Source organism: Solea solea, chromosome 2, assembly GCF_958295425.1.
Source record: "Solea solea chromosome 2, fSolSol10.1, whole genome shotgun sequence".
Classification (NCBI taxonomy): domain Eukaryota; kingdom Metazoa; phylum Chordata; class Actinopteri; order Pleuronectiformes; family Soleidae; genus Solea; species Solea solea.
Window position 1 is genome coordinate 6,424,404 of NC_081135.1, and position 20,999 is coordinate 6,445,402.

Below are 20,999 nucleotides of genomic sequence, written 5' to 3' on the forward strand. Positions count from 1 at the left end.
ATCGTTCAAGATGGCACTACAACAGTCCACATTATGTTTGCAATTAATTAAGATGAATGAGACTGTATTAACAGTTACAGTTGGTAATATAGTTTCCAACTAAAACAAATGTAATAAAATGTAATTTCACAATAATATTACATTGTGGCACTGTGATAAGCCTCTGGCAATTCCCACCCCAAACATTAGCATTACAAACTACTTTACCACGCACTATAACAACTGTATGAGTAATGTTGTGTTAGGTTTTTGAAACAGACTGCTTGTAATACCCCTCCTGTGAGACATTATCTGTATTTATCCCAACTGTAAACACAAACATTCCGAGCATATTTAAAATATCCACTCTGGAATATAATCCCATCCCACAGGGAAAATATCGGTGTCTGTTTTGTGATCTGTGACCTGAGAATATCAACTAATTGCTGAACAGATACAATTCCTCATTCATATTCTTGTTTCTACAAATCAAGTATCATCCGTTCCATACTTTACAATTTTAAATAAAAGAAAACACACTTTCCCTGAAGGCAGTCAGTACAGTACAGTAAAAAGAAAATTCATGTCTCTATAATATAATCATTCACTATTGGGAAAATACGGATGCTCTTATATATAAAGGCAACAATATGGGGATGTTTTCACAACTACTATTGTTATGTCTTCTTTCCACTGTAAAAAAAAAGATTTTAAATGTTAGAAATAGACTCTTTATTATTGGATTATTGTTTTATCTTCCATCCCAGTGCTTTAATTTCTTTTGTTCCTAACCCACTCGCGTCTCACTGATCCCTGGCACAGGAAGACAGGTCTCTGCTAGTTGTGGCTGAATCGAGACTCATTATGCTCGAGATGGTTTCAGGCAGTATGGCTCTGCTGTTGCATACCAAATACGGACAGTGTGTATGTAACACTGAACATGTGTACGCCTTACTGATTTATTCTCCTTCTCTTTGAGTCTGGCCCTATTTGATGTATTTTGACAGTCAAGTCAAAGTGATCACTGCTCTACATTCAATGTTTTACATATTAGTAACTTGAGAGCAAAAATTGTCTTTGAATGCACCAAATTCAGTCAAGGTTCTTCTTGCAAGGTAGGATACTTTCTTACTGTTGTTTCTGGCTTCAATATGCCTCAAATTCTTTCTTCTTATTATTTTTTTTTTAAATCATGCAAAACGCCACATTTTACCCCGTTATTCCTCCTCCTGTGACTTAAAGGAATACTTCACCGTTTTGCATTTAGCTTTATATTACTAAAATAGGGGTAGTATTTCTGAAAAATTGTGCTTCCCAACGTCCATTCAGAAATATCTTCATTCTTTTTTTTGTTACGTGCCCACCAGTGACACTTGGTCCGAGGCTTGAAACTCCAACGCTAATTGTAACAAAGAAAAGAATGAAGATATTTCTCAACTCAGGGGAAACTGAGGTTGGGAAGCACAATTTTTCAAAAAATACTACCCCTATTCTAGTAATACAAAGCTAAATGCAAATCGGTGAAGTATTCCTTTAACTCTTTTCCTTTTCCACAGCAGACTGTTTTCAGAGGAGTCAAATCTATCTCAGCTGTTATCAGTGTCATGTCGTGCTGTGTTGTGTGTGACTGTGTCATGCTGCGCAGCTTCATAAGCTCCTTTATCAGCCTCTGCTGGCACCCTCCTCTGCAGACTCCTGCTGTCTCTTTTCATTTTTCCCATAGTTTCACACACTGGGACACACATGCTCCTGCTCTCTGTCTTTTCTCTCTCTCTCTCCGTCTCTGTCTGTCTCTCCTTTAAACACATGTACACATCACACGGACCATGTTAACATGCTGAAATGACTGAGCTCATCTGTGTCAACAAGCGTCTGCCATACACACAGGTGAATAAAGAAAAGGGTTCTGGCCAATAATCCTGAGGCTCACTTATTGTATGGCTAATAATAGCACACAGCAGGCTTCACTCATAGGCCTATTATTCCCAGACACTGAGGTGGATTAATGGAGACTAGGATTAATATGTCTATTTTCATCCCTGGCTAAATCATGTCTGCCTGTGACTGTCTGCTTGTCTGATTATTGTAGCAGCAGGTTTCCCAAATTAACCTCTAGAGCAGTGATTTGTAATAAAGCTGCCAAATTAAAAAAGAAAAGAAAAAGGAAAACAGCTTTCAAACGACAAAATTAACCTCATTTGTTAACATGTAGTATGAATTTTATTTTGTATAACTAACTTACTTTAGTGATATTTGCTTTACTTACGTTTGTATTATATGCTTGTTGTTTTTACATTAAGTCAACATACCCTCTCAAATCAACAGGTAGATAAAAAGTAAACAAAGCTAAAGACAAATTGTTTTTTTAATTGTTATTATCAAATGAACTCATCCCATTTTACAGTATGGGCGTGCAGTGAGGCCTGTGTTTGAGTTCAAATGTTTATGAAACAAATAAAATCCAATTTAAGGTTGTCATGGGCTGCAGGTGGCACAGATTCTATCAATAAATGTTCAGGCAAACTCAAGGGGAAAGTAAATAAAAAAACAAAAACATCAAACATTTCTTAAAGGATGTAATGGTTTATTACAATTACTTCTTTATTGTGGGGGGGAAAACGACCAGTATAAGAATCCATCTGCTAAGTTATGAGCCCCCTCCCACATGCATACACACTCAAACACTTCCACTGTCTTCTCACTCAACTCCAGTCATAGCAATGAACGCAGAACACATTGCGCAGCGTCTGCAGCCAAATGCAGCACATCCCAGCTCCTCACCAGCTTCTATTAGGAATATTCTTCAAATGGAGGCGTCATCAGAGTGCTGTCCTGTAGCTGGAGCTGGACACAGACGCACCGAGCACCGCTGATGTGAGATCCAAAACAAAAGAGACATGTCTGCCGCGCAAGGACTTCTCAACAGTGTCTTCTCCTGCTCCTCTCCTGCCTCCAAAGCCATAACTAAAAGGAGGCTCCGCCAAACCCGCAGCCTGGACCCCGCTATAATCAGACATTGTAGCACCGGAGCCGATGAAGCCATGGGAGCACCGCTTTCTGAAGCACCGGCTGCGGATGCAGGTGCGTTACCGGAGCGCCTGGCTGTGAAACCGTCTTTACGCACCAAGATTCCGATACTCAAGGAGCCAATTACCCCGTCCCTCTCCACCCCTTCCATCCCTCTGGATGTGTCTCCATCCTCCAACTTCCACTTTGACTATGATATAGTGAAGCGTGCCAAAAGGAATACCGCAGGGGATTTACCATTTCTGGTGAGGGGCCCCGGTGCCACACCGCCCGGGAGCACCGGGACTCTGTTCTCGCCCCGGAGGTGGCTGCAGAAGAAAGTGCAGCCGTCCAGCTCTCACGCTTACGTCGTGTGGAAATCAGAGGTAAAGTAATATGCTTCGTCCTGAGAATCACAGTTTATGTACAGATGAATAATGGGGTGACAAAAACAAAGAAGGGTCTCCTCCAGTTACTTCCCATCTTGCAGCAAAGAAAGCAACTGCCTGAAGACACATCTGCTCAAAATATCCTTTAGGGTAAAAAAAAAATGCAGATTGTGCAATTGTGATACTGCTGTTGGACTCAGAAAGTTGTCAGTGAGTTTACTGAGTTATGACTTCAAATGTTGCAGCACTTCAGTGAAGAGGATGTCTTCATCTCAAATCTGACATCTGCACCTGGCTTAAACCAGGTCACTCCAGTCTGCGACCGGAGCGGTTACACAAGGTTACCCTGTGTTTCCTTTATCTTGCCGCTGTTGTTCCAGTGATTTCACTTCTCGTGGGAGTCACCACCTCGCACAAAATGCCTTCTGGGACGGCTGAAGAAGTTCTCTTGGTGCTTCTGCGGATTAAATAATTCCAACAATATGTACAGATATGGTTCCGCTCAAAATCCTTTTATTTCCCTCCTACTCTTGGTGTCACTGGGCCGGCGAGGCTCTTTTGTCTTCATAAAGGCTGCAAATTGAGTGTGAATAAGTGGAAGGCAGTTCATGAAATCCTTACCAAAACATACTTGGATGGCTTATTTTTAGCAGGGGTGGGCTTTACAGGCTGCATAGTTGGCACATGTCCACATGCAGTGGTGGAAAGGTATGATCATTTTCCAACTTCTTTTGGAGACTTTCTCCCTCTGCCTTGGCTGATATGTATAGTTACACCAAGTGTGTGTGTGTGTGTGTGTTTGTGTGTGTACGTGCAGCAGCATGTGTGTCCTGATGTGAGGGTCTTAAGAACACATGGCTTGGGACTGTGTTCTCACGACTGGGAGCGGTCACAGGGTCAAACCCATGCAGCCCTCAAACAGCTCCCATCATTTCCTATTACAAAGAACGGCTCCGGCTTCACTCTTTCTGTCTCTGCTGTCCTTTCCTCCCTCTCTTCCTTTTTTGAGATGTTGAGAAACTCTCACTCAGCACAGTTTCCCACCACCCTAACTCTATTTTCCATGTAATCTCGCCCCCCCTCCCCTGCCACGGCCCAGTGAGGATAACATGAGGCTATCAGTGTGGAGTCATTAGTACAACGTGGACCACAAAGTTATGGCACCTCAGAGTGTTTGTAAAAACACTGAGCCAAGAAGTGTTGCTGGTCTGCTGGGACGCTTCACACACTGCTGGACGTCAAGTAAAATCCTGAAATGACTTCAATTGTGGCAGGATTTTCGAAGCAATGCAACCCCCCCTCAAAACCCCCATTCCTAACACAATGAGGTATCATTTTTCATATGTATCTTTAAATTAGGAGACCATTGAGGCTTCATACTGCTGGACGTGAAATTAAATCCTGAAATGACTTTAAACGCTGCGTGTTTTGAGATGAAATGCACCTTTTTTTCACCCACACAATGAAGTGTCATTTTTCACAAAATTAAATTTAGGAGACCATTAAATATTCATGGCCATTTTTTGCACAAATGAAACGCGCATGTTCAGTGAAATACAGAAAGACTGTGTCATGTAATCCACATTCTGGTATTGGTTTGAAAAGCTACAGAGACAATTCTGGAAGACGTGTCTGTTATATATCAGGGGTTTGTTATTACATGGACTTTTTTTTAAACTGACATACATCCAAAGATATCTGTACATAATCTTTACATTAAGCTTTATGTTTTGCTTTTCAAACACAGCTTTGGCAGCTTTTATTACCAGCTTATTTTTTTGTTCTTTTCAAATTCCAAAATGTCCTTGTAGGTTGTCTGTGGTCCCAGTTTTCTGCTTTATTACCATGTGATAACAATAAAACTCACGCTTGTGGTATAGCGACATACAATATGGAGAAAATGCTAATTTAAATGCATTTCTCATAGTTCCATATGAAAATGTTTATTATTAAACAGGTATTCCATGGGATTAAAGCATGCCATTTTCATATCCTGTGTTTTTAAGAGCCAGAAGCACAAGGTATGGCGGGTAAGAGTTAGATAGCAACAACCTAAGGACTCCTCCCTCAACCCTCCCTTTCCCAACTATTGGTGCTTTTCCATTACACAGTTCCAGCATGACTCGGCTCGGCACAGCTTGACTCTCTACTTGACTGTTAGATCAGTTAAAAAAGACTTAAAAATCCTGAAAACATGCGTTAATCACCAACATTTACCACGGACATTTCTAAAATCTCAATATTTAACAGAAGACGGAGGAGTCTGGTGTATTTAGCGACCACACTGCCAAAAGCCAGTGATTGCAAGCCGAGTCACAACCCCTTCCACCGTATTTCAGCTCCGGTCATGCAGGAAGTACTGAACTTATTAACTTAATTTAACTTAAGTTAATAACTTTATTATTAACTGATTCTAATGATTACGTACCCTGAAAAGAACTGCTTTGCTTGTCACTAGTGTGTGTCGCGCATAAAACTGTAATAATAAAAACCATTATAAACCATAAATAAAAACCATTATAAACCAAGTCATGCTGGAACTGTATAGTGGAAAAGCGCCATAAGCGGGGGAACTATGGTGGCCTTCATGTACCAGAATAGAATATTCTTAGACTATGAAAACCAGACAAATTTCATTTTAAAGCAATTATATACTTACACGAACACACTTGTAGGTATGTTTTATTTTCTGCCAATAAACCCTCTTAAATGTTACACATTTCATAAATTGTTAATAGCTCTTAATCATATTGATCATCAGTTTGACAATTTGGACCGAAATGCCCTGAACCTCCACTTTTTTTAGTGTTTGGGAAGAATATGGAGCTTTTGAATTAGTTTCCAACCCATGTTTTGGCTTCAGTTTCTTAAAAGAAAGAAAACAGCAGCCGTACAGTAGCTTCTAGTCTGACTACAAATGATTTGCATGTACCACTGAGCGTATAAGTGTATATATGTGAGCCCATTAGTCCCGTGCTATGCCTTTTTATGGTGGGAGACATGGACAAGAGAGAGACAGAGTGGGAGGGAGAAGCACAGACAGTTGAGATGTAATGGTTTACACAAAAAGCAACGTGTGACAGTTATATTGGCTGTGATCGCTTGATAGCTTTTTTCCATGGCCAGGTTGTTGATGTTGGAACAACAGCGACACAGAGCAATCATCAGTAGCTCGGGTCAGTGACTGACTCTAAATTCAAGCGTCATATCAAAATATAGCGCTGGCTTAAAGAAACTATAGGATTTTTACAGGAATGCTGACACACTGGAATTGGTAAGATTTTGTTGGCATCTGGAACATACGTTGAACATACGCGCTGTTACTGTCTCTCACGCATCACATCACTCACACTTACGCACAAACGCAGGAAGGGAAACAGGGGTTTGCTAATTTAATGGTGGCTGTTCATGAGGCGCCATGAAGGTTGACATTGCACAGTCTATTTTTAGAGCCACTCACTTTAGGAAAGACACAAATCCTTCCAAAATAAGAACCACCACCACCAAAACAAAACAAAAAAGCCCCCACTGTGACTGAAGCTACTGAGTGACAGATGATTTACAGCAGTTCAGAAGTAGATATTTGAGGTCAGAGACATCTGACACTATAATCTGCTCGCACTCACGGCTGCAAACCAAAGTGTCGAAGCCACAAACCAGCACTAACTAGAGTTTGCGGGGAAATGATGGAAAAGAAAGAAACTAACCAGTCTAGTTTCTATAGCTTATAGAGTAATCTTATCTGCAGTAAATGAATTAAGAAAATAAATAATTGTGAGACCTATAGGGGATTATGTTTGCACATAGTGGGAATCTGGAATCTGGAATCTTTATGTTCTCTGAATGCCCCATTCAAGCTTTGTATGCGTCATGACTGCACTATGTCCGGGAACCCACAGCTGAAGTAGCTTCCAGTCTTTTAAATTCCTCACGTTTGCTGTTGTTAAGGCCTTGAACTACACAATCGATGACTCAGGTCAGTGATCCTTGAAATAAGAAGCCAACAGTGAGATACAAACAATTCTTACACCAGAAAGTGTTCCACATTAATTACACATTACAATTTCCGAGCACTGAAAAGAAATACTGCAGCAAATCAAACAAGGCGACAGATTTAGAGTCTTTACACTGGTTAATGTTTGGATTACACTGTGAGATTCAAGTGCACTTGTTACATCTGAATTCTTGCTTTTATAGGCGGTGTATCTGCACAGCTTTAAAGCAGGTACACTTCATTAATTTTCGACTTCCCTTTGAAATCTCTGCTTAAACGTAATTCCAAACAAAACTGACATTACAAAGCTTTGCCAAGTGCATTTTTTGATTGTTTGCTGTAAATCCTTGGGTTGCAGCTACATTCAGCCCTATACAGATTATACATAGATATATATGGATTAATTTGTGAGCTGCAGGTGGCATCATGTTTGAAATGTGTCATGCAACATATGCTGCATCACTATATTTCCTCTCGGCCCTGCCTTAGGAAGCAGATAGAATTGAACTTGTGAACCCGACCATCATCCATTTTGCCTTTCCTCCCTAAATTTCCTCCCTAAGTTCCCTCAAAGTGATGAGGCTGCGTTGGAGGATCAAGACCTTGATGGTTCGACGTGTGTGGAATGCTCGCTCTGAGAATCCAAAATTCACACGTACGCTACCTTGGGCAACTCAGCCAACATTCACAAATTCTCCCAAAACCAAGACACACTTTTTGTTTTGTTTAGCCAAGCGGTATCGCGTTGCAAGATTGCGGCGCAAGTGGGGCCATAACGTAGATCAAGGAGTCAAAGATGTCATCACACTGTTGCAAACACTCAAACTGTGATGGAAGACAGGTTGATGTTTTTGGCTTACCGCTGTAGTTTCTGATTTGGGGCTGTTTTTAAAGCTGTAGTCTAATCTAACAGCATCGTGAATCCCCGCTCTCTTCTGTTCAACAGCTTTTAAATCAACTTTTAATATTTTGATCCCATTTTTTTTTGCACACACGTTCATTTCGCAGTCACGTCAGCCTCAAGCAGATGTTGCTAAACATTCCTGCTTACGGCAAAGATGGTCCCCCCTCCTGGGAGAAGATCTGGATTTATGTCCATGGGTCTGCAAAGGGCTATAGTTTGATTATGGTGCTTATTAAGTTTAATGGGCCTGGTTGTTAACATATACAACCTACAGGCGCACCAGCGTGCTGTCTGCTTTCTGCAAGGATAAAAATACATCAAGTAATGTGAAAAACATGTGATATAATAAAGGCATGGAGGGATCTACATGTTATCACCTTAATAGATTAAGATTATTTTGATTTGGACATATTTAGGGATTATTTTCTTATCTTTTACAAAACCTTAGAACAGGATTTGGGAGCTGCAAATAAAACCAGGTTTCCTTTGGAGGTTTTTCTAAGTGCCTGGTGGTCTGTTAGCCCCGCCGTGCTCACACCTTTGTCACACTCACTGTCTCAACTAATGTAGGACACAGTTAGTCAGTTTGCCTGGGAATCAGTCATCGTGATGTCTTCCAGCTCCAGCTCCTCTGGAGGAAATACCTCCGCATATTGATTTGCTCTGGAGCATCTTTCAACGACAAGTCGGAATATAAAGTTACAGACTGCAGCTCTAATGTAAACTTCACAATCAATCTCTGGTAGGAACTTGCAGAGAGAACATAATCAGGCTGCAGCCAAAGCTAAACAATCATATTCGTCTCATGTTCTTCACATGATTTCTCTACGGACGCTCACGGGTTCTGGTGTAGCTCTTGCAGTTTATGCGCATACGCGAGCAGACACTGCCGACCATCAAGCCATACTTATACATTTATCTGGAAATCCTCATAAGCACAGTGGTCTTTATTTACAATTCACAGGAAGCTACTTTAAATCTGTCAATGCAATGTTTAATGTATATATTCTTTCTTTGCAATTCTGGTTACATTTTCTTTTCTTCACACTCTATTGTGTATGCTTTTACATACACAATAGAGTTTGAAGATTTATTAGAAGCTCTTTAATCATTTTTAACACAGAACAGCGCCCTGGTCTTGTGCTATAAAGCCGGAACACACTGTATATAATGCACTTGAGAGGCCAAGAGGATATGACATCAACCTTTTTTTTTTTTTTTTATGGCATATATACACTGTGTATTTTAAGCTGCCTTTGATTGTTGCACAGAAACGTGATAGCGCACAGGGCAGATTTCTGATAACTTAGTATGGTCGTGTTGAAAGGAACCATATGAAACAGTGGGTTTTGTTTGGCCGTGTTTTCGTTGAGCAATCGCACACAACTCCTTTGGGATGTTTTCTCAACAACGAAAGGCAAAAGAGAGCAGCTTGAAATAGAGACGGCTGAAAAGTAAACATTAATTTCCGCAGCCAGAATCTCTCTGTCTGTTGCCGATTAAACCCTCTCCTCCAGTGAGAAAGCACCAGTGTTGAATTACTTTATGGTGTGTGTGTTGTGATGTGTGTGTGTGTGTGTGTGTGGGAGAGTCCGAAGGCAGTGGGTGGATGATCTAATTGTGCGCTTTAGAGTCTTTAAGGCAAACCTGTCCATACCCTGGTGTATGTTTGTGTATGTGTGTGTGTGTGTGTTTTAGAACCTGTGTCCACTAATGTCCTCCCAAATATGATTTGTCATGGGCCAGAGGGAAAGAGTGGACAGGAGCCGCTCATATATCCCATGCTGTATTAAGTTCACAACTTGGTGGGTATAGGTTAATAGACCAGTGAGTTGGTTATCTGTTTCTTGGTTAGTTGTTTGGTTAGTTGTTGATGGGTTTTTTTTGTTTGGTGAATTCATTTGTTAGTGGGTTGATTGGTTGATTGCCCTCATGAACAAACGATTTGAAACAAGTGCCAAACAGTGTGATTACTTTAGGTCCTGAACATTATTTATACATTTTTTATTGTAGTGGCTTAAGTGATTCACGAGCTCCTGGAAACCATAGGGTGTTCCACTAGCTCGACTTGTGACGTCAAAACCAGGGAAAGTGCGTGACGTCTGCACTCATGCACTGATTGGTCAGAGAGCCGTCACAGGAAGAGGCCTAAGAATCAAACCGAACAATGCCGAACTGTAGATCAGTTAAAAAGACTCAACACTCCTGAAAACGTGGGTTAATCTCCAACATTTAGCAAGGAAAGGTCTCAAATCTCATCATTGAACAGAGGAGTCTGGTTGACCGGTTACTTAGTTGGTTGTTTGTTCACTGGGTTGATTGATTGGGCAATTCATTTGTTGGTGGGTTAGTTGGTCAGTTTATCTGTAGGTTGACGGTTGGAGGAGAGGATTTCTTTGTTGGTGGGTTGGTTAGTTGGTGGGATGATTGGTTTGCAGTTAGAGATTAAGCTATATATATATATATATACATATATATATATATATATATATACATATATATATATATATATATATATATACTGTATGTATATATATACATATATACACATATATATCATCATTAATTTCATTGTGGAAATGTCAGTATTTCAATTATTTAGTGATTCCACAATTATTCATTCCTACCGTTGATTTGCTGCTTGTGTTACATGACCCTCACTTATGTTTTTGTTCTCTGCATCAATTCTTTGCATCTATTTTTGTTTTGTCTGACTTTGTTATGTGAAAACAGTATTATCAGTTGACGTCTGATCAATATGAGCCTCACCCATGAGAGTAAAAATCCGCACAGAGAATCTATCTTATCGTTATTGATATTGGTCTACTGTCCGTGTCTTGGCACAACTGTGCGCCTGGATGCAGCAGTCTTTGTAGACAATAGAAAGAGGACACCACATATTCATATCCTGTCCCTTTGCTAAAATATGAGCCTAAAGGAATAAAATCTAATTTTGTTTTCAATTTTTTTTTTTTTTAATCAAAGTTCAGTCTTCATCTGATTGTCAGTTTGTGAAACTGATACATCTGAGTCCAGTTCAGGACATGGTTGCTTATTTTTCTTTGGGGGATTCTTGCCTGTTTAACTCAGAACAGTCTTCCATTCTTGTCTCTGTTTATGAATTACACAGCGTGTGTCCTCCAGTGTGTCCGACCTCTGTGTCACACTTTCTTTCGCACGCCTATTAATTACTGAGTGAAACTGTTCCATGCTGTAGTTAGTGAGGATTAACTGAATGTTCTTGTTCACACATGCAGGATTTAGGCTACTCTGAGAGCTTAGCTTTGAGAATTAATACCTGTGTGTGTGTGTGTGTGCACTTTTGTGCAGGCACAGATGAGTGTGTTTTAATTAAATATATCAAGTTCTTGGAAAACTAGTTGGTTTTGGTGAAATTGTGCGTTTTGCTTGGTGCACTCCCATTCCTTATACGTGCGTTTCTCCAGTGTATTTAAGTGGGTAGGCCTGGCTTAGGGAATTATTTATTTGGAATTCCAGGTCAGGACTTCATGCTGAGGGCCTGGGGCTTCTATAGTGGCTACTGCTTCAGTGACCCCCAACTTCCTGTCCTCACCCATCTCTTTTCAGCCTGGTTTCACTTGTTTTCATAGAAGCTCATGGCCCACATTCTCCTTCTCTCTTTCCACTGCCAAGTATCCTTCCTTTCTTTCTAATCTCCAATTTGTGGTCAATGCAGCAAATGTAGCAGAAGCATGAAATCACTCCAACATGATTTTACTCAATCAAGGCCTTTAACCTTATTTGGACAGATCAAGCTTTGAAAGTGTGCAGCGGTGCTCTCAATCATAAAAGCTCTTTTGAACTGACCAGGGCATAAAAAACCCAAAAACCTGGTGATATGCTGTAGTTTCCATTCATTTTTTCCCCCCTTTCTTAAGGAAAGAGTTTGTTAATTTAGAAGATCTACTGTTTATATCCACTCACAGGCGGCTGGTCAGAATCTTAAGGGTTACAGTATAGCTAACTCAATTTCTTTTAAACCACATTCTTCAAATGAATTGACAAATAATGACAAAAAATAGTAACACTTTGATCAACTCACTGGGACACAAGACAAAGGAAAACTGCAAATCCTCCTACTCCAACAACCAAAATTTTGTCATTTTTATAGTATCATTTCTACATTAGAAACAGTTTTTGCAATGACTGACTAATTCATTCATTTAGCTTTACACCCTAAACTACTCAGACATTCACACATGTCTGATTTTGCCCTGGGTGTCACTTGAGAGTGAGTCATCCCTTTGCCACTGTCTTATCTCCTCTGCTCTTTCCATTATCTTTCGGGAGTAAACTTGGGCTCAAGCAACTGTCTGACACCGACTGAATTCTGTCGGAAATGTCTTGTTGTGAGTTTTCCCATGACAACACTGATGTAACTCAGCTGTGTTGTGAAGCACAACACAAACAAGGACTTTTACTTCTGGTTTTCATGGTCCTGCCACTCCTTTGTTACCGTGCGTCTTGTCATCCTCAATGAAAGCAAATCCTTGTCATTCGAGGACAAATATAAATATGACTCAGGTTCTGAAAAGTAAACTGAATGACCTCTCCTCTCCTCTCCTCTCCTCTCCTCTCCTGCCTTCAGAATGAGACAGAAGGCATTTTAGACACAGCCGGAGCTCCATGGCTATAAATAGAAAAATAGCTCAGCAGAGGAATGGGTCGACACACTCAAGGAGAAGCGGGGCAGATGTGTGTGGGTTGCAGGTGTGAGCGTGTGGAGAATTGTGCAGCTCACACATGTGAGTCCAATCCAACTGTGGCTGGTGTGTTTGATTAAAGTCAGTCTAGCTTTGTGTCAACACAACTTGATCTTTCAATTCTGAAGAATTGGTTTACCACAAAGGCATTGTCATGAGAATACAATGACGTAATGCCATCTAGTGGACATTTTTATTTCAGCCCTTTATATTATGTATATATCAGCCTTTTTCAAACTGTGGGACAGGCCCCCTTGGTGGGGGGGGGGGGGGGGGGAGACTTTCCAGGGGGGGCGCAAGTCCAAACTAAAGATTAGCAGGCGGAACTTTGGGTCTCGCTGTGACCCGGACTCATTTAAGTGACGTACCACAACAAAATCTACACTGGTGACAAGGTTTGGATTATAGAGAAGTCTCTGACAGGGGCAAAAGGAAAACTGTGCAATGTTTCGGAAACTAACAACAGGCCAACATCAGCCGAACGGAACAATGATTCACGACGACCAAAACCCAAGACGAGAAAATGCCACCAAAGACCTCTCTTTGTGTTGTGTCTCAAAACATTGGCAGGGGACAGCATTATATGGCTAAAACAAAAAAACATTTATTTGCACAGCAAATTATTGATATTGGTAAAGTATTCCTTGTTATCCAAATGTATATATTGTTTAAAAAAATTACACTATTATAGTTATAATTGCACATTTCACATTTTAATTTCTCATGAAGCAGTATTGAGGTTATTTGTATCGCTAAAGCAAAAATGTTATTTGCACAAGAGATTATTACAAGAAAAGTGAAACATTTCTTCTAATATTGATTCAATATATACTTGACACATTGTTACAATACTGTGAGAGTCGCGGGGGCCCCAGGAGATTTCTTCCTCCAAAGGGGGGCCCAATAGAAAATGTTTGAGAACCATTTATACATGCCTGCTTTTATAATATATCATATTTCTTTGTAATTAATGTTAAAATGTGTTGTTTGGGCCATTCACTTGCAAATGTAAACATCAGAAATGATTTACAGTGTCTTAAAATGCTAAGCTAAAGTTGCAATTAGTATGTATTGTAAAAGCTGTGCTTCAGGATGCAGTAAACACAGAAAACATAAAGCAAAATGTCTTGACATTTGAATTATTTGAACGGGAAATATGGAGGAGGATCTCCATTTAATTATTTATGGATTACACTATGTACATAAATGTGTGTTCCCTTACACATCCCTCCACTTTCTTCCTTCTTTACTTTTATTTAATTATCTTATGTGGGGTTTTGCGCATTTGGCAAGGGGTGGAAGCAGAAAACATATTTGTATTTCAGTTTAATATTTGGAAAAAACTAAGTAAATAACACATATTCCTACACACATATTTTTCATATTTGAACCCGATGGTTGCAACTTGTGTAACTAGATTTCCGCAATTCCGTGCCGAAATTTCGAGTGTGCCTGCAGTTCTTGCGGTATGTGTCTTCGCGTGCAGGACTTGTGCTGGTAAAGGATTGAGTGGTACACCCTTTGAAAGAGAATAACTCATAAACCCCTCCCACTCCCTGATGCCCCCTCCCCCTTCCGAACACCTGCGTTATAAAATCTAAAAATGTGGATTGAACCTTTAAAAGCATTTAGACAGAGTGGTATTTTGGTGGACTCACCCTTTAAAAACACCAAGTTTTAGAGGAGATAACAAGACGGATCAGAGAGGACTCAGACGCAGAGGCCTTTTAATTGTCTTTATTGGCACTCGTAAACAATTCTCAAGGCAGGTCCTCTTTACTGAGGAAAAACAAAAGCGTGGCTATGAAAACCTATAACAAATTGCGAGCGCAACGCTCTACAAGAGAAACGTTGTGGAACTATAAACGCGGAACAAAAAAATCACTCCGAAGAGGAAACATACTCGGACTAAGGTTATCATGTAAAACTTAAACAGAAAACTCTCCAAACGGAGGAAAACACGGCTCTAAACACTTCAAAACAAAAGCTAACTCAAAAGCACAATCCTAATGATTTGCGATCCTTAACCAACTAAGAATGAGATAAAAAACAAAACGCAATCTAAATGATTGGATCTAACTAATAAAAGGTAAGTCACAAGCCTAGTGATTGGAGTTCCTAAAAGGCTGTGAAAATTAACAAACAAAAAATCTCTCCCAAGGAGGAAAACAAAAGCTATAAATCTTAACTAAGGTATCAGCTAACAGGCTATGATAAGAAAACTTACAAAATAAAGCATCGCTCACCAAGAGGATCAAAAACTTGAGGATTCTGGGGCTGTGACGAGGCGCTATGGTGATCAGGCATGGACAAAAACACACTGGCACTGAAACAGGGGAACAGGGAGTTTTTATAGTCCACATGGCTTAATTGTCAGCAGGTGTGTGTAATCAGATGAGGGGGCGGGGCAAACTGCTGGAGTGACAGGAGAGAGGGAGAGAGAGAGATTCACAATCCCCTCTGTTTCCCATTCTCACAGAGAAAACAGCATGTTTTAAAGTTGTCATATCTCAAGAACGGTTGATGATAGAGATAAAATTTTTGGTTTGTGAGCGCCAGGAGGCTTTCAGCAGCTCCCATCTCAAAATTTGTGACAAACGGGCGTGAATTGACAGAGAAATCACAGTTTTAAAATCACCCTCATCTTGATTTTCCACAACTCCAAAGCAGACATTTTAACATGGGAGTGAATTGAGACTGTGACCAGAGTTCTCGGTGCTTTGAGGTGATTTTAAGAAAAACTACAAGTCATATGAACATGACAAACACACACAGGGTTAGACGACAACCATGGCAACATTTTGATGTAAAAATTGTCTCTGTAGGTTGCAAATTGTGGGCAGGAGAAGAGTTTGTTTAGAAGTTTTTCTGATTATTTTGCTGGATCTTGCTAGAGTGTGTCACTCTAGCTCACACCTAACGACCACACACACACCCATTATAAAATCAGAAAGCTTTGAAAAAAAGTACAAAACTTAAACTGCGATAGTTCAAAAACCGTAACATGTATCAAAATGTCGACTTAGGTCAGAAAAGTCCCAAGTCTTGTGACCCGTTTAAACTTCCAACCACGTTTCTACGTTAAAGTATGACGACACTGTGATGCTCCAAAGCGGGCTTGGTTTTTTTCGGTCTCCCATCCACTTCAATGTTAATTTTTGTTCAGTTTTTTGTAAATATTATCCCAATGGTTATATGAAAATCTTAGAAAAGTCATAGCACACCATTCCCGGTCAAGGCGCACATTTTGATATAACTTGTGTTGGGGGTTTCTCAAAGATGCAGGAGGAGTAGCGTGCCGAAATAACGGGAGGGCGCGAGAATAAAAAGCAGAATAAACGCGCACGATTACAAGAGATGCCTTGCAGCGCAAGGCATTCTAGTGAGAACCCTAGGGTTCTCACTAGAATGCCTTGCAGCTGCAGGCACTAATAATGGTGTTTTTTCACCACCTTGAGGACATTTAAGTGTAATGCAGGCATTTTCAAAGTAAATGTAAAGATATCTCATAGCCAAAGGAGGGCGCCAGTCAGCTTTTTAATAAATCCACCAGGAGGAGAAAAGACATTTTAGCAGCACTCATGATGCATCGCTGTAAAAATGTGGGTGGGCTGCATTGTGGCCAGTCACAGCTGTGCACATCTGTCTCCTCAGCTTCTCGCTGTCATAAATATCTTGAGAAAACATTACCACAGCTGATACCAGCTGCAGTCAGAGCATATTTCATGGCTTGGCGGCCAAATTAAACTGTTTAAATAAAACTGGACACAGTGGAGACAAACACAACAATTGGAACCTCTTCGCTGAAATCATATGTTTTCTTTTACACAGGACAATTCAATTACCTAGACAGCCCCATAAATAGTTCTCAGTCCATCTTACTGGTACATAAACCAATAACAACTTCTGGTAATTGAGCTGTGTTATTATCACTCACTCCTGCAAAGTATTCTCATAAGAAATCTCCAGTAGAGTGGAGCTGTTTGCACTGTCACCAACACCCACACCCACACACACACACACAAACATAACAATGTGTGTTTGTACTGCCTTCATAGGGAACAGCGTCACTTCCAAGCAGAGATGATATTCTCTCCTGCAGAGTACCTTCCCAGAACATTAGTGTATGTGTGTGTGTGTTTGTATTAAGCATGCAATCTGAGATTATTAGTTTTTGAAATCCCTACAAGATTCAAAATCTTGTTTGTATGTTTAGTGGGGAAAATTTCGTTTTCGTTGATTTTGGGCCTGGTTTAAACTTTATAATAAATAAATTCTTTGTGTATATTATGTATGTACATATATGTGTGTACGTACACGCATGAACAAATATATGAGGAGAGTTTTACTTTTCTTAACACCTGTCATCAAGTCGAAAACATTCCATTTTACATTTCCAGCAGAAAAAAAACCAAATAAACAGAAGAAGTTTGTGGCTGACTGAAGCACCACAGCAGCAAAAGGTTTGAGATTAAAAAAAAAAAGGAGCTCAGGGATTATTGTACCTGCACTTTAGCAGTCACTTAACTTTTACTTTAAAAGCTGCAGTGTGTAACTTCGGGTGATTTCTTTTTCACGTTGCTGATGTTATTACTCCGCCTCTGTTGAGTCTTTGTGAATTAGTTATGTTTAGTTAGTGAACACAAACAACAGAAATGATGCAACACTATTGCCGGGCAACACAAGATCTAAACACTGGGAAACTGAAATAAATCAATCAATGAGAGGTGAGGTGAATCGGTTCATGGAGGAATCGTCTTTTCCAGACTGGTGCTGCTTTTCAAGATTAACAGTGAGGTGTGTCAGTCTGGCTTCCCACTGAGAGCTGCAATTTGCCTTCATTTGCCCTAATTGGAGGAGGATTGCTGTTGCAGAGGTGCCAGCTTAAAAGCAGAGTGTGGGAAAAGGAGACTTTTCTCAGAACTGAGAGATGGATATGGAACTCTTATGAAGAAAATGGAAGATATAGAAGAAACAAGAGGCAGAGAAAGGGGGAGCAGAGGAGGGATGGGGCAAAAACACCTACACACATATACCGTGTGCTTGTGCACACACACCTGGGTCGGATTAGCTGTGGCTAGCAGGGAGGCTGTGTGTTAATGGAGATTTAATAGGTTCTGAAATGACTAACTGCAGTCGTTCAGTGTGTGTGTGTCAATGCAGATGTGCAATATACTTTTGGATGTTTACCTGTGCGTCGACACACTTCTTTGTTTTATGAAGTTATAAAATCTTTCCATGTTGCATTTTTTTGGTCAGTGGAGTCTTCTGCAAAGAAACCTAAAGAATTTTTTCATTTGAGCGCACGGTTGAGCTGCGGCTCTCTTGATGTTTTAAGAATAGACGGCAGAAATAATGGCCAAAAATTTGAATCATTGTTTTATTCACAGTATTTGTAACGGCCTGACTCATCCTCCCTGCACCATAACATAATGTCAGGCTTGTTTTAATTCTGTATATTGGTCACAATACCGTCAATCATGACGCTTAAAGATTTTTAAATGGTTTTAATTTTGAGTTTTTCTTGGAATGATTCAGTTCTACCAAGCCCATACTTTAACCATGCTTGACTATACTTCAGTTTTTTCCATGCATCACTTCCTTTGTGTCTGTAAAGCTGGGTTAAATTGCAGAATGCTGAGCAAGAATGATGCGTGCCGAGTGCCTCAGTTCCTGTTTTGCTTTGTTTCGTTTCATTTTTTTTTTCTCCCGGCATTTCTAAATCCAACTTCTGTGCGCTCTCCTCTTTCTGACTGCCTGTCTGTCTGTCTGTTGCCACGGCAACAACTCAATGATGTAAACACAGCACTGACCCTGGCTGTAGGAGGGAGAACAAAGAAAGCATCCCTCTCCAATGTAAGCATTAAGAGATAGTTTATACGTTAAAAAAACTCTGACGCAGTTGGTGCTCGTCAATGGAAAAAAAAAAAAATCAGACAGAGCTCTGACGGAAATGATAAATACAGGAAAATAGATGTAAAGGTGCTAAAAGGTATGATTCGTCATCTACCTTAAACATCCTGATACTTTTCCTGTGTTCTGTTTTCATTTAGTCATATCCTTGTCACAAACCGAGAGAAAATGTTGTACGTGCAAAAGCCTAAGTCACTTTACTTCCTTCCCATTTGTAACTTAATGTAAAAGAGTGGTATATGACAACCTGATGCAGATTATTTTCTAACGCATAAGCAAAGGTAAACACTTTTAAATCCAAGCTACAAATTTCAGAGAAAAGCTAAATATTCAACATTTTACAATCTAATGCTGTTGGTTAATAACCTGGAAACACACACACACACACACGCACATACACTACTTACAACAAAAGGAAAGCATGGTGTGGAGGAGGCCACATATCAGTTTGACAGGTTAGAACAAGCCACCACTCATTTCATGGTTAAAATGACCCCAAAAGAAGGTAAAACTAGCGTAAACACAGTGTGTCTGCGTGTGTGTGTGTGTGTGTGCGTGTGTGCGTGTGTAGCATGATATGGGAAGGTGGGAGTGTAGGCGGAGCCAACAAGGGGAGTAGAGCTTGGATTCCAGCTGCATTCCAGAGGAAAAAAAAGAGATGGATGGATGGATCTGTCAACCCCCACCTCCTGTCTTTCTTCTTTTTCTCCTTCTACGCCTCCACCCAAACACACACACACACACACACACACACACACACACACACACACACACACACACACTCTAAGTTTGCCTGGTGAAGCTCATGGTAAACCACATGATTATCTACAGAATTAAAGCCCTCCTCAGAACACAACCTATGTGTTTGTGTGGTTGGAGACAGAGAGCAGGGTATGTGTAGAAAGTCACCCTCACATAAATCATCCCATTTTAATGTAAAGAAGTTAGTGTTTAAGCGGTTTAAGCACGAGAAGTCTCCAGGAAGTGAATGCAAGTATCATCTGAAGCTATGGAGACACGTCCGCTTGATAAGAAAAAAGAAAAAAGAAAAAGAAAATCCTCAGTTTATGCTGCTTTTCCAAATTTAGATGTTTCTGTGGTCCAGTCCAAATCAGACAAAGTAAATGTTTAAACTAACAAGCTCCGTCGGGACAAATTGTTGAACCAGCTGATGCATCTATGACGAGAGCATACCACAGAAAGCAAGAGGCAGGAAGAAAACTAGACTTTAATAGATAATGCTTACCCCTCAGCTGTTGAATATGAATCATAGGCTACAAAAAAGTGCAGAGGATAATGATAACGAAGATATACTGAGGCTTCTTATTTCATTCTGCCAGAATTTTATCAAACCAGATGATGTTTCCGGCTGATTTCTTGGAGAAATACAAAAGCTGGAGTGCCTGTGACAAAAGAAACGTTGACCAATCACAGTGTAGTTCAAAGACAGAAGGCCCCTCCTCCTTTCCATGAAGCAGCGCCACATACATGTCCCTTCAAAGGAAAGGTCACTATTCCAGCGGGGGTTACAAGTGCCGATCGAACCAACCAAGAAAACAATGATCTGATCACAAACCCAATACATGTGTCAATATAGTCGGCGCCTTGCAGAGATAGAGATTCCATCGGCCGTTTGTCATGTATGACACGTGTGTGTGTCTGTCTGTGCTCATGTGGTGCGAGGGGGCTCCGGACAGAGAGCTTCCATCCAATGTTTATATGGAACCACCCAAATATTTATTCAACAATTTTTGCTATCACAGATGAAAAATGTGAAATGAAACAATCGTGGAGATTTCTCCCTGTGTCGCTCTGTGGGAGAGGGTCAGTGACGATGGAGGCATGAACTGGACGCTGGTATGTGAGACATATTGCGCCTGTGGGATCTGCCACATCACATAAACGTACTGAAATTGCTGACCGTACAGTCTGCATGCAACATACAGTAGTTTAATAGCTCCACATCCCATACTGTGCAATGTATCATGGTCTCATGACTGCTGAAATCTTAGTGTGAGCGAGGCATACAGATGAGACCCAATCAAGTACTAATAATCAGTTATCATTTTAACGAGCTGCCGTTTAGCGGA

At 40.4% G+C, this 20,999-nt stretch overlaps 1 protein-coding gene across 2 annotated transcripts in view; it reads left to right on the plus strand.

Moving 5' to 3' along the window:
* The first annotated feature begins 2,695 nt into the window (after positions 1–2,695).
* The window catches only part of LOC131452205 (rho GTPase-activating protein 6-like), a 65,471-nt gene continuing 47,167 nt past the window's right edge, over positions 2,696–20,999 (plus strand). For both annotated transcript variants that reach the window (XM_058622362.1, XM_058622364.1), the window contains exon 1: positions 2,696–3,371. In XM_058622362.1, coding sequence (XP_058478345.1) covers positions 2,877–3,371 — 495 coding nt within the window. In that variant the 5' untranslated portion in view covers positions 2,696–2,876. The remainder of the gene's footprint in view (positions 3,372–20,999) is intronic.